The following is a 19,382-nucleotide window of genomic DNA, read 5'->3' as shown; positions in this document are numbered from 1 at the left end:
TTTTTAATAGGGAAAATCCCTTAACATCTTTCCTGGAAGACAATAAAAAAGAGGAGTTAAGGCTATCAACAGGAAAGACCTGGTGCATTCTGAAGCTTTAATGGAAAAAGAATTTAAATCAGGAAGATGACATAGCATGGGCGGGGTCAAAGGAGCCAGCAGGAGGTGGTGAGGCGCCCCCAAAGTGGTGGGGTATCACCACCCCAGGCCCAAGGGGACGAGGGGAGGGAAGAGCCTAGAGACAGTGGTGGTCTTAGGAGAGGGGCCGCCCTGCTCAAGGGAGATGTTGGGGCCGTGAGGATGGTGGGGACAAGCACCCAGACTCCTGTCCCATCCTCTCTCCCATCTTGTGCTGGTGCCTCCAAAGGGCCAGACGTGGCCAGCAGCCAGAGGGCAAGGCACCCAGGCGGTCGTGGCTCTGGGGCACAGCGCGGGCACGGGACTCGGGCTGGGGGCTGGGTGGCCGGCCCAGCTTCAGTTCTGGCTCTGCTTTCTCCCTGTGAAATCCTTAGCAGGTTTCAGAAGTCTGTGTTTTCCACTGTCATGTGTGGAATTGCCTCTCACCGTGTGGCTGGAAAATAAAAAGAAACAATGGACATACATTTTTATCACCGAACCTCCCTGAAGCTGTCATCATGATCTCCTCCCTAATGACTTTGAAACAAACAGCCTGGAATCCTGGAGGGAGCCCCACTGGGGGAGTGGGACGGAGGGCAGAGGTGGGGCTGGTGGCCTTCTCTGGCCCCCACTGAGGCCACTCAAGGGGTCAGCCAGGTGATCAGCTGGCACCGCCGCCTCCAAGAGCACAGGCCCTGCAGGTGGTGGCGGCCGCGTGCCAGGCAGTAGACATCTGGCGGCCAGGAAGTGCAGTGTCAGGCGGCCCCGGCTATTGGTAGGTGCTCCCGTCTTGGGGGTCTGGGATGCCGGCTGTCAGCCAGCAGCTCTGGCTCCCCGGGACCCAATCTTCCAAACCCCATGCTCTTGAAAAAATAAACATGCTCCCCAGTGGAGCGGGGTGAGCCGAACCCTGGTGTCCCTACCCGAGAGGCCCCAGGTGGTGGGGGCAGCTGCAGGGTGGCCAGTAAATGCTCTCACAGGGACTCTCGCTTAACCCATAGGTCCTTGGTCACCCCTACTCCACCTGTGTATCTTTTGTGTCCCAGGCAGCCTGGCACTTGGGGACAGAAGCCCAGACACGGGGCCTGCCCCGGAGGAGTTCCAGGGCCTCAGCGGGTCCTGTCCCGTCCTGTCCCGCGAGTGCCGGCCCTCCTCGCGCTCCGTGCCCTGGGGACGTGCAGAGGGGATGGGATAGACGAGGCCGCGGGCTCACGGGCTCAAGTTGTTCTTTCTCTCTCTGTGTCTCCCTCTCGCAGCTGAACCTGAGCCGGCCGATTGAGGAGCAGGGCCCCCTGGACGTCATCATCCACAAGCTGACCGATGTCATCCTCGAAGCTGATCAGAACGACAGCCAGGCCCTGGAGCTGGTGCACAGGTTCCAGGTGCGTGGGGGAGGGGGTCGGGGGGTGGCTGGGAACAGCTCTGGGCCTCTCTGAAGCCATGGAGCTGTCCTGCTGGGTTACCCGTAGACACGGCTCTGCCTCTGCCAAGACGTGGGCCTGTGGTCGGGCCCTTCCCTGCCAGGGTCTCTGTCTTTGGAGGTGAGATGGGCCCACTTGTCGCCACCCCCGTCTGCCCTCTACCTTTAGAGATATGATTTACTGATCAGGGCGCTGCCCAGTCCAGTCATGCCCTTGCCTCCTCTGTGCACACACAGCCACAGCTGCAGGCGCTCTGTTGGCATAGAGGTGGGAACCCTCTTGCCACCCTTGAAGAAAAGGACTCCCCGAGGGTGTTTGAGCTGCAACAGCCGCCCTTGGGCCCCTGAATCCTGCCGCAGTGGAGAAGACCCTCTGCGTGCTCGGGGCTTTGAACCCGCAGGCGCGTCTCTGAGCTCCGATCAAGTCTCCCTGGCTCTTCCCTCCTCCCTTCCCCCTGTTCCCCAGTGTCCTGGGCCCTGACCCCACAGTGACCTGCTCGCCGCCTTGAGTGCCGCTGCCGTCGCCCCCACCGACTTGCCCTGTGTTTTCTCTGTTGTGGACAAGAGTGTGATTCATTCCTCAGGAAAGCGGCTTGGGGTCATGAAAAACAAGGTCATGTTATCAGTGAAAAATGCACTTGAGATCCAGGGCCTTCCCAGGGGGAGGGATGCTCGAACCAGCACTTTTCAGAGCATGATGACTGGAGGGGTGACATTCTGTCCTTCCTTATCAGGACAAAGGGGAATCTCATCGCCACACAGCAGCCCTCCTGCTGACAGCATTTTCTTTTGCCCTTGTGTCCCGGGTTGGTGACCTCAGCCAGCCTCGCTCCCTCCTTGACTGACCGTGTCAGACTCCCATGAGCCCCAGGGGCCTGTGTGTGGCCCCGCTGGTGTCCCCTCCCCTCCCGCACGCACCTGCAGAGGCGTGCTGTTCACAGGTGGTGCCCTGCAGTGACTTTGGCCAGCAGCCTGACATGATCCACTCCCCTACCCTTCTCCCAAAGGGCTGGGGGCCATGGAGAAAGGTGTTTGGGTTCCTCCGAAGCCTCAGTTTTCGTATTTGTACAGTGGTGTCAGTACTGTGTTGGGAGCAGTGAACAACACGATGTGTGTGAGAGTGCTTCACACAGTGCTCGGGTCCCAGTGAGTGCTTGATTGGAAGGTCAAGGCCAGGGTGAGCATATGACCTTGAGCCTTCGTCTCCTCTTCTGTGAAATGGGGTTGCTGCTTCTTAGGATGCTATGAGAAGGTTGCTGTGAGCAGTAAGCGCCTGAGTACATAGACGGGTCTGATGTTTGCTGAGTTCTTCCGGCAGCTCCACCACCATCATTACTTTCTTAGATGAAGGACCGCAGCCCCCAGCCCAGCCCATTGCCCTGGGGGGTTACAGAACGACCAGCCCTGGGGGACCTCCCATCCCCTGCTCCCTGCAAGCAGACACAGAGCCACACACCAGCCCAGGGCAGGTGGTGCTGAACAGTAAAGGGGAACTGGATGCCCTGAGTTCCTGTTCTGGAGCGAAGAAGGTTAGCGAGCACATCGTGGGGGACGTGGGGACGTGCAGCTTCAAGGGTTTCAGCCACCAGCTGTGTGTCCCGGGGGGGTCTCAGCTGGTCTCAGGAGTCTGTCTCACCCAGGGCCCACAGAACAGCTGCCCTCAGATGGCTTGGGGTGACCTCAGGATAACCTTCCAGCCTGGGTATCTCTGGGATAAGTTTTCACTGCCATCTGTGCTTGAGCATGAAGCGGATATCTGATAAGGCCGGGACGTTTCCTCTTTTGTGAAGAGAACAGTCCTTTGGGGAGAAGGGTGACAGCCCGCGCTTCGTGCAGCCCCCAAGAGGAGAGGAGATGGGCAGGGGCTGGTGGAGAGGAGGGCTGAGAGGTGCCAGGTGAGGCCGCTCAGTGCCATGGGGCCTGGTGCTGTTGGCGCTGCCCTGGTCATCCCACCCTGCACGAGATATGAGGTTCGAGTTCAGAGCCAAGCCGTAGACTGACAAACTTGACCTTGACTAGGCCGTTGTTTTCAGACGCCTGTTTTAATGTTTATTCTCGGGACCTGAACGAGGAGGCATGGGGGGAGGGGGGCCAGTAGAGGCAGAGGAATGTTCAGACTTCAAGAGGCCGGGAAGCAGGGCCCTGGGGCTGGGGTTTGCAACACTGGCCTTTCTGCATTTTGTCGTAAGAAAACAGAGAAAGGTGATGTGGCTCAGAAGGGGCGCAGCTCAAAGCGTCTTCTCCAAAGGCACAGCTCAGGTCCCTGGGGAAGTGGCCTGGGGCTGCATGGGTCAAGATAGATACGTTTCTGAGATGTTTCTGGACAACTCTAGAGCATTCTGCTCATGGGATGCTCCTACTAAGCCTCCAGGGCCCAGGGATTGAAAGGAATTCTCAGAGCTGAGAGGTTATGCTTTTTTTTTCTGACTGTTCTTGAGGACAGGTTGGGGACTGGGGGTCTGGGGTTTATACAGATCACTGAAGCTGGTTGCCATAGAAACCAGCTCCCAAGCTGCTGCCTGCCCCCTCACCATCCCCCTCCTTTAAAAAAAAAAAATAGTGGCCTCAAGAGGGCTTGGCTTGGAGAATCATGGGGATGATTCAGTTGTTTTTCTGTGCCAAGGTTCTCGTGGAGCCGGCAGCCTGGTGCCGCCGAGGCCCTGCCCCGAGATTCAGTTATCAGTGAACCGACCTGGGCAGAGGTCCCTCGGGGGCCGCGTCCGCATGGACAAGTGGGGTTAGGGTGGTGTGAAGGTCCTGGTCCCAGTGCTCAGGGGTCTCCTGGCATCCAGAGCGGCTGCCTCAGGGGAGCAGCGAGAACCAACTCACCGCAGCATCCAGGGCTGGCTGTCAGGTGTCGCGTGGGGCATGGTTCTGCTGCTGCCCTCCTAGAATGGATAGAAGCATTATGGCGAGTGATCATCTTCCTCTGGGCAGGCGACTCCGGCCAGGTAGAGCTTCCTGGGGTTTTCCCTGAATGAGCTTGCGGGAAAGAGGTTTGAGTTTGAACTGTCACCTTTTCTACTCATCTCCGTTAGCTGGGAGGGCGTTCAGTCCTAATGGCCCCCAGACCCCCAGTGTGGACTCAAGGGCCACTTTCTCCGCAGCGGCACACTACTTGCTGAGCCCATCCACACTCCCACCCTGCCCTCCCAGCCCGGAGGAGAGGTCTGGGCAAGCCAGGAACTGCCTTTGTAGCCCCCTGAGTGATGAGCTAGGAGACACCCCGACCTGGTCCCCGAGGGCCCTGGCTAGAAACTGTTTCACTGCAGTGATGATAATAAAGACTGTAGGCTCTGTCGTGGCCCGTGGGGCCTGCAGTCTGGCCACGGCCTCCTTCCCTCCCTCCCCAGCCTCATCTTGTCCCGCCCGTCCCTTCCTTGCTCAAGTTCTGAGCTCTTTTCCGCCTCAGTGCCTCTGCACAGGCTGTTCCCTGGAGTGGATGGAATTCGTCCCCACCCCCAGGATCAGGTGCCCCTTCCTGGGGTAAGTCTCTCCAATTAGCCGACTGCAGGCACATTCCCTGTCTGAGGCCCTCAAAACTTTGCACTTTTCCTTCCGACTGTTTGGAGGTTTGTAATTCCTGGTGGGTTGTTCTGGCCAGTCTCTCCATTTGGGGATCTACTTCAAGCTCCCCTGGTCTCCCCTTTGCTGCACTCGGTGCCCGTGTGTCTGTGAAGTTGAAGAGCATCATGGGTGTGGGGCGTGCAGGGCACCCTGGTGGGTCCCTGGAGGGAGAGACCGGCTCCAGGGGGGCAGCTGGGAGCAGGCCTGAGGAGGGAAGGGGCTTGGGCCGGCTCACCAGGCTCTGATGGCTGCATGTGGGCGTGCCCTCGGACCTGGGGACCTGCACGGTGGCAGAGAAGAGTGGAGAGAGCGCATTTCACACCAGGCTGCAGGGCTTAGACTTTATCCTGCAGGCTGGGGGTGGGAGTGATAAGATCAGATTTAAGTGGAAAGAGAGGCCCTGCTTGGGAGGGGAAATTGCCAGCTCAGGATGAGCTCGGGGTAGTAGGGACCCTGCAGTCATTGGAACCTGGCGGTTTTCTGAGACTGAGAGGGACTCATGCCATCTGAGGCTTAGCAGTGCCCTCTCCTCACCCTGGGGGCCCCTCCGTCCTTGGCGTGCCTTGCTCAGCCACGACTGGCCAGCCTCTGAGCAGCCTGGGCCAGCATAGCCCACATGCTCCCAGCCATAGACAGCCACCAGTTCCTGTCTCTGTCTCAGTTTTTGCCCGTCCAGCCCCCTCCCTCCTCATGCCTGCTCCCAGCTGACCCCCAGAGCCCCTTTGTCCCTCCAGGGGTCCCTGCACCCACCCACACCTGTGACACTCTCTTTCCCTGTTCTGGACTTTGCTATTCATGGAATCATATAAGACACCTTCTTTGGGAGCTTCCTGGTGGCCCAGTGGTTAGGATTACGCATTGTTCATGGCCTAGAACACCTCAGAGAGGCTCGTCTTGGCTCTTAGTCTCTGCCCCAAAGTGACAGGTGCCCGGGGACTCTTGACAGTTTGGTGGCCACTTGGATCCTCCAGGCCTGTGAGTGCCTGCTGAGATCAGAGGAGTAAGAGCCACCTATGGGCCCGGGAGCCGAACACGGTGAACAACAATACCCGGGGCCCTTTTCTTTGAAAACATAAGAAAGGTGCTGAAACACGTTCACAGGCATGATGCCCTCAAGACGGGTGCCAGTGGTGAGCGTGGAAGCGTTCACCACCCTTACTGTTAGCCCCTGGTGTGTGAGAGCAGGTGTAAGGCCATCCGCCCAGGCGGAGCCTTTAGTGACCCCTGAGTCACATAGGCTTATTATTATTGCTATTAGTATTCCTTTTAAATAGTTATATAATTTATTTCTTTTAAAGGTATTTTAAAAATAAATCTTTTAAGTTTTGTTTTGTTTTTTTAAATGTGGCCCGTTCTTAAAGTCTGTATTGAATTTGTTACAATACTGCTTCTGTTTTATGTTTTGGTTTTTTGGCCGAGAGGCGTGTGGTATCTTAGCTCCCCAACCAGGGATCGAACCCGCAACCCCTGCATTGGAAGGCGAAGTCTTAACCACTGGACTGCCAGGGACGTCCCTGTTATTATTATTATTATTCCATGGCAGTAGTACTGCTCTAGCAACCTTATCTGTGACTATCGGTCCCAGCCAACTTGAGAGCTCTTAACTGAAATTGGAGTCAATGAGACCGTGATTACGAACGTGTCCCCAAATGGAAGCTGAGCTCTGTGACAGCAGAGTGGAAGAGTGGACTGATAGTAGCCTTAGAGGCAGGGCCGGGTGGGCTTCAGGGGGACTCTGGGTACTGTGCTAGGCTCCACTCCTCACCAGCTGACGCACCGGGGCCTCGGTTGCCCCCTGGCTGCACCGGGAAGATGCCAGCACGGCAACAGAAGACGTGACCTGAGAACAGTGGTGCCCAAGCCGAAAGGCCGTTGCTATGAACAGCGGCGATCACCTCTAAGACCCCAGCTCCGCTCTCCTCTGGCCCCTGTGGCTCTGAAATGATTCACAGCTGTGTTGACTCAAAGCCTGTCACCCTCAGACAAGCACCGAGCCGCCGCCAGCACGGGACTCTGTACTGTGGGCATCCACTAGAAGTAGCAGAAGCAATAGATTTTACTGTTGGCAGCCTTCTAGTCTGATGAAGAAGATAACATCTCAACCGATCAAAGGTTAAGTGAGTTTCTGTCCATTTGGGGGGCAGCACCTGGTAACCTGTGGACCTTCAGGAAGGGGCTCAGAATAATAACCCTGAGCACCAGTGAAGGGTTTAGGCAGTCACCATGGAGCCATGGAAGAGGCCACAGTTTCTTGAGCACATCCCAAGGGGCCCTCTCGGCCATGGGCATTGCACATCTCGTATCTTGTTTGGTACTTACATCAATCCATGGAAAAATGGAATTACTTCCCCATTTTTCATGTGACAAAGCTGAGGCCCAAGGAAGTTATTAAATCACTTGCTTATAGTCACTGAGGAAGAAGGTAGCTTGTGTTCTTTTCAGAGATGCCTCAGAGGGGCCATGGCCTGCCCACTGACAGACCCCTGGGGGGTGAGGGCCAGGGATGCCGGGTCACTGTCTGGCTGTGCCAGACTCTGACCCTGCTGGTGCCACCCGATGATGAAATAAATGTTGGCTGGATGGAGGCCAGGGAGGCAGAGCTGGGTGGATCTGGTGGCCCTGGCCCCAGGACAGGATTCCTGGGGTGGCTGTGAGGTCAGCCTCCCCATGACAGCTGCCCCAGGTCAGGAGGCCCCTCTTCCCGCAGCGGAGGTGGCCACACAATCTAGCCATTGTGCGCCCAGGCCAGGCTGCCAGGCGGTGGCTGTGAATCGCTCTTTCTGCCCTAGGGAGCGTGGTGCCCTTTGGGGCCGTTAACTATCTGCAGGGCCTCTCTCTGTGGAGAGGGAGGCCGGCCCTCTAGGAAGACGCTCAACTTTATGACCCTGTTACCTGCCCAGAGCAGAGCTGGACTTTGTACGGCAGGGGAAGGGACACCGCCCCAGGGCCTGAGCTCACTCTGGGAGCTGGCTGCCTTCCCTCTGTGTGTGTAGACAGTTTTTCACAGCACAGGGTTGGTGGTTTGTTGGCTTTTAGAACGTTTGCTAATAGTACATTTTCCCCAAATGGTAGGGAAAACTTGTGTACAAGTTTTGTGATGTGTACAAGTGTGTACACGTTTTGTGTTTGTGTACACGTGATGTGATGTACACATCATTTCAGGGTTCCTTAGCTTGGTCCTGTGGATGTGTTGGGCTCCTGGGTTTTGGGTTTTGGAAATCGAGAACTCCAGCCAAGAGGTTTGTAGTCTGGTGGGTTCGTCATTTCAGGAACGTCTATGGCAGGAAGGTCTCTTCCATGCTCCTCCTGGCCTGTTTGGGGCCATGACCTACTGACTTGCTTCTGTGCAACCCGTGTGGTCTGTGTGCCCACGATTAAAGCCTGTGTGGTTTCTTTCAACTTCGTGTAATAAATCACAAAGCCGCTCACCAGCCAAGAGTGAAGCTGCTCTGGTGGCCACGTGCTGGGGCTGCCGACCTCTGTCCTCTGGGGACGGACAGAGTGGGGCAGGAGGACCTTCCCATGCTGGCTCGGGTCCAGGCCCCTGCCTCAGGCCTCCCACAGCCTCTGGCTTCCAGTCCCTGTCCTGGCCTGTATCTCTGTCTCTCCATTGATCCGTGAGATCATTTGTCGAATAACCGTTATGTCATTTATTCCACAAGCCTCAATTAAGCACTTACTGTGTGCCAGGAATCTTAAAAGACATCGCAGATACAAAAAATAAGGCAGATCAGGTGGACACAACCCCTGTCCGCACAGATTTGTATTTGGTGTGTGTGGCGGGGAGCTTCCCAGCTGCCACTAGTGGTAAAGAACCACCCTGACGATGCCGGAGACACGAGGCGTGGGCTCGATCCCTGGATTGGAAGATTCCCCGAAGAAGGGCATGACCTTCCAATACTCTTGCCTGGAGAATCCCATGGACAGAGGAGCTTAGTGGGCTATAATCCATGACTGAAGCGACTTAGCTTGCACACGCGCATCTGTGTGTGTGTGTGTGTGTGTGTGTGTGTGTGTTGCTATAGGTGAGGCAAGGGTTCATACTAAGAAAACATAAGTAAATGGAGGAAAAGTAATATAGTCTCCAATCATGATTGAGTTCTGTGCTGTGTGTGTGCTGAGTCGCTCAGTTGTGTCTGACTCTTTGTGACCCTGTGGACCGTAGCCCGCCGTGCTCCTCTGTCCACGGGATTCTCCAGGCAAGAATACTGGAGTGGATTGCCATGCCCTCCTCCAGCAAATCTTCCTGACCCAGGGATCGAACCTGTGTCTCTTGCATCTCCTGCATTGGCAGGTGGATTCTTTACCACTGTGCCACCTGGGGAAGCCCGTGGCAAGTTCTCAGAAGAAAAATCAAGGCCTGTTATAACCTGGAGATTCTTATCACCTCTCTGAGCAGGTGACACTCGAGCTGGGGCCTAAAAGCCTGGTAAGCAGGGAGAGGTTGTGGAGCAGGCTGAGGGGCTGTGTCAGGATGGCACAGAGGCCTGTGGGCCTGGAATAGGCTGGTGCAGCCCAGCACAGTGGCGAGTGAGAGTGTCCAGCCCGGGCCTGTGACTGCCACTGCTCAGTAGAGGGCAGAGATGTGCAGCCGGAAGTGAGACAGTGGTCTGCAGCACCCGGGGTCACTGCCAGGGTCACGGCTGGCAGCCACAGCCGTCTCTGTTCTCCTGCATCCAGAGGCTGGGAAGGCAGCTGAGTGCAGGGGTGAGGGGCCTCCCTGGCCTGAGTGGCCCTGGGTCCCAGAGTTCAACGGCACCCTGCAAACTCTGCTGTGATTCCAGGCAACTCCTCTGTCTCCCCACTGACAGTGGCATGGGCATCCCAAGTCCTGGCGGTAACCTGGCACACCCAGCGGAGCAGGCCAAGGACCCTGCAGGCCTCAGGGAGCGGAGAGTCCGACTCGGGCTGGAGGCTGCAGCCTCGGGTGGGGCGGGCAGAGCCGGCCTTTGGCCTGGTTCCTGGGACGCGGCCCGAGGGGAGGGGCTGCTCCACAGGCTCACCTGAACAGGTGGGTGGAGAAGGCGCACGGGGTTAGGACAGGTGCTTCGGGAGTGAGGGGGCCGCTGCTGAGCTGGGCTGACACTGAGCTCCTGGGGCCAGGCAGCCCCTCTCTGGTGTTCACTGTGCTCAGCTGTGATGCCGCTGGGACCCCCTCCAGTCCCACCAGTGGCCGCTGCTTGGAAATGCCAGCCTGTCCTGGTTGAGAGTCAACCCCTGGAGAGGTGCCTTCTCCCGGCGGCACCCAGCCATGCACATCCCCCACTGGTCCCAAAGCTGGTGTGTGGCCGCAGTCTCTGCTTGCTCGAGGGCCTGAGCAGTGCCCTGGCACTGTGACAGGGCATGTGGCTTTGGTCAGGTGCACAGCCTGGCTGGGCACCTCGCCAGCCTCCTGCAGACGGGAGGTAGAGGACGCCTACAGATTTGGTGCTGAGGTCCAGGGGCAGAAAGAGGGGTATTGTTCTAGTCCGGGGCCTGGGAAGGAGGGGAGAGGGTGTTTGTTGTCTCAGATGGTAAAGTGTTCCGTTTCCTCCCCGCCCTCTCTTCCTCAGCATTCAGGGGTTATCCGTTGGTGGGATCGCTTTTCTTCATGGACTTTCCATCAGTTCTGTGAACAGCAATGTCCCCACCATGGGGACCATGGTTTTCTCTCTGATGGCTGAGCAAGGCGCATGATGCTGCAGACCGTCTGGGAAGATGACCCAGGGATGGATGGTTGTGGGTGGCATCTGGCTTTGGGATGGGATGAGGGCCTGTGATCTGGAGGCCATTGGTAGGCACTTGGCACACCCAAGATGTTCAGGCCCATCTCACCCTGTCAGGCAATCTTCCCCTAGTCCCCCCGCCCCCACCCCGTCTAGAAGGGGTTTCCCTCAGCTCTGTCCGTGGCACAGGTCACGTATAGTTCATCTCTGGATTCTTCCAGTGTCCTGCCCTTTCTGAAACCCTTGTTCTGGGGCTTGTTCCCCAGCAGGGACAGGTGGGGGTTATGGCTGACGCTCTGTTGCCAGGAAGCCTCGTGAACACTCCAGTGTTTCTCCCCCTCCTTCTCCCCTGGGACCGTGAGTGCTACCAGTCTGTTCATGCTCTGTGGCTCTGGTGGGTTCCTTAGGTGTGGCTTTCCCTGCGTCCTCTCTGTCTGGCTCTCCACCATCTGGTGTAGCTTGCACGTGTGGCAAATTTAAGGAGTTTTTTTCCTCCCCCTGCTACCCAGGCATCCAGTCCCCGTCTGGGGGGTGGGGTCAGCAACCTGGAGCCTTTTCAGGGAGTTCTGTGTTCGGGAGCAAAGGCGGTCATCCCATCCCCTCACAAAGCCATTGTTTTGTGTGGTCTGTTTTGGAAATGATTCTATAGCAGTCCTTCCTTCAGGCTGCCTTATTCTTTTTAATGGCTGCATAGTATTCCATCACATGGCTTTAAATCCTTTTCTTAACCCATCCTCTACTGCTGGATGCTTAGAAGGGTTCCCGTCATGTTTTGGAAATGCTGCAGGGAGTAAATATCCTTGACCATATACATCTTTGCGTGCCCATGTGGGGAATTATGTGGGAAAAATACCTAGAAATAGAAATGCTGAGTTTATGTCTTAATTTTGGCCGTTTCCCAACGTCTCTCCATAGAAGTTGTGCCAGCAGCACTCCCACCAAGCAAGTCCTGGCCCCTGTTCCACCCCTTTGGGAGGTGTTTCTAATCAGTTTCATTTGGCACCAAGTCACAGAGAATCCAAGCGTGCCGGGACCTAGTACTCACCTCCTCATCCTGTTGTTTTTTTCCTGCCGGGCACTCAGGGTCCTGGGAAGGGCAGTGTGTGAGCCAGGCTCACTCAGCCTGCCTGGGCCTTGAGCCTGCTCACCTTGCTCCTGTCTAGTACTCGTGTGCACCCGGCCTTTCTCCTCCGTACTCCCTGTGCGGGAAGGGCCTGGCCTCTCGGCCTGAGCTCCCGGGTTTAAATAACGGGTCTGAAGAGCAAAATAGGCTGAGGGGTAAATTGCACCATCGTTTTCCTTTCAGAACCTCTGCCAGGTCAGACACAATATTGTGCCAAAGGTCAGGCAGCATCTCGGTTCTTCCTGTCCGGTGAAATCTGGCGCACGTGCCCCAAGGCCAGCGCTTCGCCTGACACGCTGCCCAGGACGCGTCCCTTCCAAGCTCAGCCGCTTAGCCTTGCACACCGCTGGACGAGTCACCGCCAAGCTCAGGGCTGGCTCGTCACTCCCCGGCCCAGAACCTGTTGCTTTAGGATCAAGTCCAAACCCCGTGGCTGGTCCGTCTCCAGCTGTCTCTCCCTGCTGTCTTCACGTAACCTCCCCTTTGAGAGCGCTGTCCACCCAACCACGTGGGCGGCCTCACCCCATGCCTCTGTTTTTGCTGTCTCCTCTGCTTGGAATGTCTTTTCGTGTGTCCCATGCCTGTGACCCTTTGTGGCTTGGCGTCACCGACTTCCAGAAACCCTCTCTCCTCCCCTCTTCCCCTCTCCCCCGTAGCTGGATTACTCCCCCTACCCACACCCCAACATGGCAACACTGCCCTACTCTATTATTATCAGTCACCCCACATCTCTGTCCACTTATGAGCCCCCAGTGAGAGGGGGTGGGATGTGGCTGCTCTGTGGCTGAAGACACCACACACACACACACACACACACACACACAGTCACCCTCCCTGGTCCACACACACACACACAGTCACCCTCCCTGGTCCACACACACACACACACACACACACACACAGTCACCCTCCCTGGTCCACACACACACACACACACACACACAGTCACCCTCTCTGGTCCACACACACACACACACAGTCACCCTCCCTGGTCCACACACACACACACACACACACACACAGTCACCCTCCCTGGTCCACACACACACACAGTCACCCTCCCTGGTCCACACACACACACACACACACACACAGTCACCCTCCCTGGTACACACACACACACACACACACACACACACACACACCGTCACCCTCCCTGGTACACACACACACACACACACACACACACACAGTCACCCTCCCTGGTACACACACACACACACACACACACACACACACAGTCACCCTCCCTGCTACACACACACACACACACACACACACACACACACACAGTCACCCTCCCTGGTACACACACACACACACACACACACACACACACACACAGTCACCCTCCCTGGTACACACACACACACACACACACACACACACACACACACACCGTCACCCTCCCTGGTCTCGTGCTGTCTGGGAGGCCTCAGGCTGGGCGCTCAGACACTTGAGAGCTCTCTGGAATACAAACGAGGTTTCATTAAGACCTAGGCGCCTGCTGGTGGGAAGCCCTGCTCTCCCCGGGAGCCATTCGGAAAGAGTTAGAGAAGCAGCAGTGGGTGCAGGGTGTCGTCAACGAGGTTTCATTAAGACCGAGGCACCTGCTGGTGGGAAGCCCTGCTCTCCCCGGGAGCCATTCGGAAAGAGTTAGAGAAGCAGCAGTGGGTGCAGGGTGTCGTCTAGATGCCCGGCTAGTTTGAGGGGGAATGGAGAGGCAACTGGTGATGGCAGAGAAAAGTCCCGGGGTGCGCGTGGGCTTAGCTGAGCTAGCGGGTGGGCATCTGTCTGTGGCTCATGTGCCGTCCCTCTGGCTTTCTGCCCTCTGCCCTGTCCCACCGCCCCGGCGAGGTTGTCCTGTGCAGTCAGCATGCTGTGCACTGCTCAAGGGCAGCAGGCCCAGGGCCCCTGTGTACCAGTCTGGCTCCATTCAGTACCTGAAGAGCTGTCTTCTTTGTTTATCACATTGTGGAACCAACGAACCCTAGAACTTAAGAGTCAGAACGGATGTTTTAAATGTTATCCTGACTCTTTGATTTATAGATGAGAAAACTGAGGTCCAAATAGCTTATGACCTTCAGAAGCACACGTAAAATTAATAGCGATTCTAGGACCTGAGCCCAAATTTCTAGACTCTGCCTGTACCTTAACTTTCACAGTGTCTCAGAGTCCTGGTGCTGAGATCAGGACTGTCCCAGTGCTGGGGCTGGCCTGATGGAAGTGGTCTGCCAGTGACTGGAAGGTACAAACCTTGGCTGACGGTCAGGGACAGTCGCGTAGGTTGTACACTGCATGCGCAGGTCAGTAGACTGCAGATGACACTGCATGACTGGACTTGGCAGTCCATTGTATATTCTGGTATACATGAATATATATATTCTGGTATATTCTGGATGCTGCCACAACCTTCTCTTGGCTCCTGGGAGCCCACTCTCAAGGCTTAGCTGCAGGAGTCAGACCCAGCCTTGTTCCAGATCCCACTGCCTCTTTAGACCCTCAGCATATGATTGTTGAGCAGCTTCGCGTGCTAGGGTTTGGCTAGGGCCATGGCTGCCTGGCACGTTGTGTGACGTCACAGCACCACTGGGGCCTAGTGTGGATTCTTCGGGAGTATGTTTGATAGTGGTTTTCTGTAAGCTCTAATGAACAGGCAGGTATTCAGAGTGGTGTCAGAAGGCTTTGCCTGGGGGGACCTTGGGTCCTGGCCTTGGTTGATGACAGGTGTCAGTGGTTTGCCCAGAGGGTTGGTTGGTGCTTCTCCCAGAAAGCTCTGCTCGGCCCGGCTCATGATCTCATAGTCACCTGGAGCCGCCCTCCAGTGACAGGCCTCACTCTCTGCAGAAGTGCGCGTGTGCCTCTGAAGGGGGCATTGCTGCTGACTTCGCTGCAGTCTTAGACCTCCCTCCGGGGGCCTGTTCCCTCAACCCTGCAGCGCCCACGGCCACCCGCCTGTGCACCCAGCACGAGTCCTTCCCTCGGTGCCACACAGCTCCCCTCACAGAGGCTGCTGTGGATTCTGGCGTCCGGCCGTGTCATTGGCCTGCTGTCCCAGGAAGGGTCTGTCTTCGGTTTGTCTGGACCCAGGGTTGGGGACAGATGCAGACTGCCCCAGGTCCCTGGGGGCCTTTGGAAGCAGGGCGAACCAGGGTGCAGGCCCTGGGGTGGTAGGAGGAGCAGGTGAGCCCACAGCCTTTCCTTCTTTTTTTAGCGTTTCCCTGAGCTGACCCCACGTGCAGGTGCCCGGCCTCACGGCAGAACCAGCAGGCTAAAGGCCTCAGCTTGGCTTGGCAGAACGTGAGAAAGGCTTATTGCTTTTTTCCTTTTAACATAAATTTTAAAAGAAAGTAAGAAAGCTTTCAGATATGAGAAAATGTAATTTTTTTTGCAAGTCACAGAATTAGTTCATGACACCAAGAGTCAAAGACCCTGGGGCCCTCGATTCCCAGTATAGTTTTCTTTCCACTAAACCATCATGACTTGATGCTTAAGAAAAGGTTCCGCCTCGCCTCCTGGTTATCTGTGGGCCCATGTTAAGACTGCCCAGTCTTTTCTGTTTTATGTAAATAAATAAATAATGGAAAATTCTAAAACAATTCTAAAAAAGTGAATGAACCTGAGTGGACCCGGGCTTGCAGCTAGAACTGAGATGCTTCTTTTTGTTTACCCAGGTTTGCCATGCCTTGCTTCACTGACTGGAGGGCTCTAGAGCCAAAGGGCATGGATTCAGATCCTAGCTTGGCTACTTCCTAGCTGGGAGAGCCTGGTCAAAGTACTGAGGGTCTCTGAGCCTCAGTTTCTCTGTCTGTCCAATGGGGCTGCTCATAGGACCTACTGCATAGGGTTGTTGTGACGAATAAAAGGCCAGTTCCTGCAAGGTGTAGGCCACTGTCCTGCACTTGCTGAGTGTTTAGGAAAAGCTAGCTGCTGTCATGATTACTGTTGTAGCTGTCAATAATAGTAACACATCCGAGCATCCTGCCAGGACCCCCATCGTGATATCAAGACCAGAGGAACCAGAAGCTTCCTGGCTTTCACCCACCACTTGGTGTGGAAGGAGCCCGCTAAACGGCCAGGCTTTGTGGCATCAGCTCAACCATCCGGGCTCGGGTCATGCTCTCAGGAAGAACCAGAAGGAGTGAGATTATGCTGAGTTAGCCCAAGGTCACCTCCGTTCCCGTAAAAACCCCCACAAGTAATTTTTAACAGCCACAAGGAAGTAATTTCAGTTCTTCCTCAGTGTTCGTTCAGTGGCTGTTAACTGAAACGCAGACCTTGACTCCTGGGATCCTGGGAGTCTGCCTGGAGTGTATCTTCTGTGCATGGCATGTTGAGTCTATCTGATGCTGATGCTTATCTGCTTCTGGAACCACGTGATGACCTGGATTCCGAAATCCCCCTGGGGTCAGCACAGAAGGTTGTTGTCACTCCCAAGGGGTCACCGCCACTTTCGGTTGATGGCTGCCAGGGCCATGGGGGTGATGCATGGTGGAATTGGGTCCCATTTTCCCTTTTTGATACTTCACATGGGAAGTGGAGTCCTAGACAGGGTGAGCACCAGGCAGGCCACAGGGCATAGCAGGAACTATAACCAGAGCCTTGCTGTTTAGTCCAATGCTTGCTTCCCAGCTCACCCATGCCCCCTTAGGAACTGAAGTATAACAACATAAAGTGTACGTGTGGTGAGCAGCTTGAGGACTTTTTGCCACAAAGATAGGCCATGTACCTAGCACCCCATCAAGCAGAAGAGCAGTGCCACTCCCCTGAGCCTGGTCCAGCCTGGCCCTGCCCTGCCCTGCCCTGCCCCGCCCCGCCCCGCCCCTCTCTGTCCTCAGCCGTGGGCAGTGAGTTCCCTTCCTACTCACGGTGCAGAGCTCCTGTCCTCCCCCGTGACATCCTCTTCCCGGGACGGGGGACAGGGCCGCTGGAGGGAAGGAGGCCGATTACTAAACCAAGAGATGGACTTTCTCCAGCCAACTGGGTGCTGTCAAATCCCTTGTTTCAGGAATGGCTTCCAACCTGGTTCCCCTGCCCCCCGACCCCCGAGCCGACCACTTTTCCTGACCAGCAGGAATTTTTCTGAAATTCTTCTGAAAAGCTCCTCTGCCTCTCCCTCCAGGCTGCAGGTTAATGTGCAGAGTGCTTGGTGGGGGAGCGGGCACTTAGCTCACCTAGCCCTGCACATGCTCCCCTGCTAGCATCCACGTGCTGTCCTCTGTCCAGCCTCCGTGGAGGTTGAGAGCACCCCAAGGACAGGGCCTCCGGCTCCTCCCACTATGGTGCTTGCCTCAGTGTCTGCTGGACGTGACTGCCCAGGAAACCGTGACTGCCCAGGAAACCGTCTTTCCAACAGCCGGCCACCTGGAGACCCAGCAGGAGACCGCTCGTTCATGGGAGGTCCGGGCAACTCCCAGCCTCTCCGTGCTCCTCCCCCTCCCTGGCCCCAGGCTTTGGTGTTTGCTGTTCTAGACCTGCCCAACTCAGCTGTGCACAGGTGAGGACCGAGGCTTATGGAAGCCCAGCCTCGCAAGTGGGGAAAGCAGGACTGTGCCAAGTCTGGCAGCTTCAGCTCTTAACACGTGTAACCTCTTCCCAGAAGTGACCTTTGCTTGACAGAGAAGGAAGCTGAGGCCTAGGGAAGAGCCGAGACGCCCAGCTTGCTGTGCGGTGGCGCTTCCTCCATCCCAGCTCCCCTAGCCCTCAGAGGCGTAGATTTCCACCTGTCCATCACGTCTGAATCCCCAGTCCTCCTGTCGGGGTTGGAGGACACAGCCCAGTGGGCAGGGTTCCCCTTCCTGGGTCCTGAGCGTGATGAGGTGAGGCCGTGCCCGGGCCCTCCCTCACTCCAGAGCACCAGGTCGCATCCTGGACACAAGCTCCTGATGTGGATGATGTCCAGTTTAGTTTTTATGGGTTTTTTTTTGCCTGTACTTTTCGTATCATATCTCAGAAACCATTGTCTGATCCAAGGTCTCAAAGATTTACACAGATGTGTTCTTCAAAGAGATTTATAGTTTTAGCTCTTACCTGATAGGATTTTTATGCAAAGAAATGACACTTGTGAGCCACTGTATCCAGTGGCCTGCATGTAGCCAGTCCTGGGCAAATAGGAGCTGCTAGTATTTCGAATTATGATCAACTATTTTATTGATTATCATCTTTACCCTGTCGTCTCTCATTGTGCTTCCCATCTGGGTGCCTGCCTCCTGCTCCTTCCTGAAAGTTTGTGTTGCTGTTTGAACTCATTTCTGGTACAGTTAGGGAGATGGGGAGTTGAAGATGGAGGATTTCGTTACTTCCCCCATCCCCCCCATTTCCCCCCAAACTTTTTTTTTCCTTTTTTTCAAGTTGATTTATTTTTAATTGGAGGATAATTGCTTTACAGTGTTGTGCTGGTTTCTGCCATACAACAGCGTGAATCAGCCGTGTGTACACATGTCCCCTCCCCCTTGAGCTTCCCTCCCACCTCCCTTCTCACCCCTAAACATTTTGTTTTGGAAAATTTAAAAATGCTTGAGAGGCTGTGGCCGCGTCCTCCCCCGTCCATCACTGGCTTCAGCGGCCAGCAGCTTGTGGGCGCTCCGCTCCCACCTGTGTCTCACCTCCTTCCCTCCCCCACCCCCTGCACCTGGTCATTCTGAAGCAAATCCCAGACATCGTGTTTAATCTGGAATTGTTTTAGTACACATCTCTAAAATATGAGTCACCGCTTTCTCTTTTTTTCACTGAACTAGAGTTGATTTATAATGTGTTGATTTCTGCTCTACAGCACAATGTAGAGCATATGTGTATGATGTTATACATATATATATATATATTCTTTTAAAATATTTTTTTCCATTATGGCTTATCACAGGATATTGAATATAGTTCCCTGAGACCCTGCTGCTAAGTCCCTTCAGTTGTGTCTGATTCTTTGCATCCCCACGGACTCTTGCCTGCCAGGCTCCTCTGTCCATGGGATCCTCCAGGCAGGAATACTGGAGTGAGTTGCCATTCCCTTCTTCAGGGGATCTTCCTGATCCAGGGATCGAACCTGGGTCTCCTGCATTGCAGGCCGATTCTTTACCATCTGAGGCTCCAGGGAAGCCCCAGTTCCCTGTGCTGCCACTCTCTAAAGAGACCTGTGGCATTTGGGAGAAGTGGGCCAGAGCCCTGTTACCTCCTGAGGATCCAGAGGGCGGGTACTGGGCGCCTCGCCTGCTGCCCTGTGAGGACCCGAGCTGCTGTGGAGGGTGGCTGCCTGCAGCCTGGGCTGCCGTGGGTGGGGGATTGTGTTGTGCCCCGAGTGTCCATGGGCCAGCCTGGGGCAGCCCAGTTGCTCACCCCCAAGTGCAGCGCTGGCCTGGCCCCTCAGTCTGCTGGACGGGGCAGGGGACAGCAGTCTCAGAGGCCTCCAGTCAGGTTGGGCCCTATGAGTCTCTATGCCTCAGAGTCACGGGCCTCC

General features: G+C 55.8%; 1 protein-coding gene across 4 annotated transcripts in view; it reads left to right on the top strand.

Moving 5' to 3' along the window:
* Positions 1 to 19,382, top strand: part of ITPK1 (inositol-tetrakisphosphate 1-kinase) — a 157,491-nt gene that overhangs the window by 91,663 nt on the left and 46,446 nt on the right. For all 4 annotated transcript variants that reach the window (XM_055556849.1, XM_055556848.1, XM_055556846.1 and 1 more), the window contains exon 4: positions 1,374 to 1,499. In XM_055556849.1, coding sequence (XP_055412824.1) covers positions 1,374 to 1,499 — 126 coding nt within the window. The remainder of the gene's footprint in view (positions 1 to 1,373; positions 1,500 to 19,382) is intronic.

This window comes from Bubalus kerabau, chromosome 19 (genome assembly GCF_029407905.1).
Source record: "Bubalus kerabau isolate K-KA32 ecotype Philippines breed swamp buffalo chromosome 19, PCC_UOA_SB_1v2, whole genome shotgun sequence".
Classification (NCBI taxonomy): Eukaryota; Metazoa; Chordata; class Mammalia; order Artiodactyla; family Bovidae; genus Bubalus; species Bubalus kerabau.
Note: the sequence above shows the minus strand (reverse complement) of the source record. Positions and strands in the feature narration are given on the sequence as shown.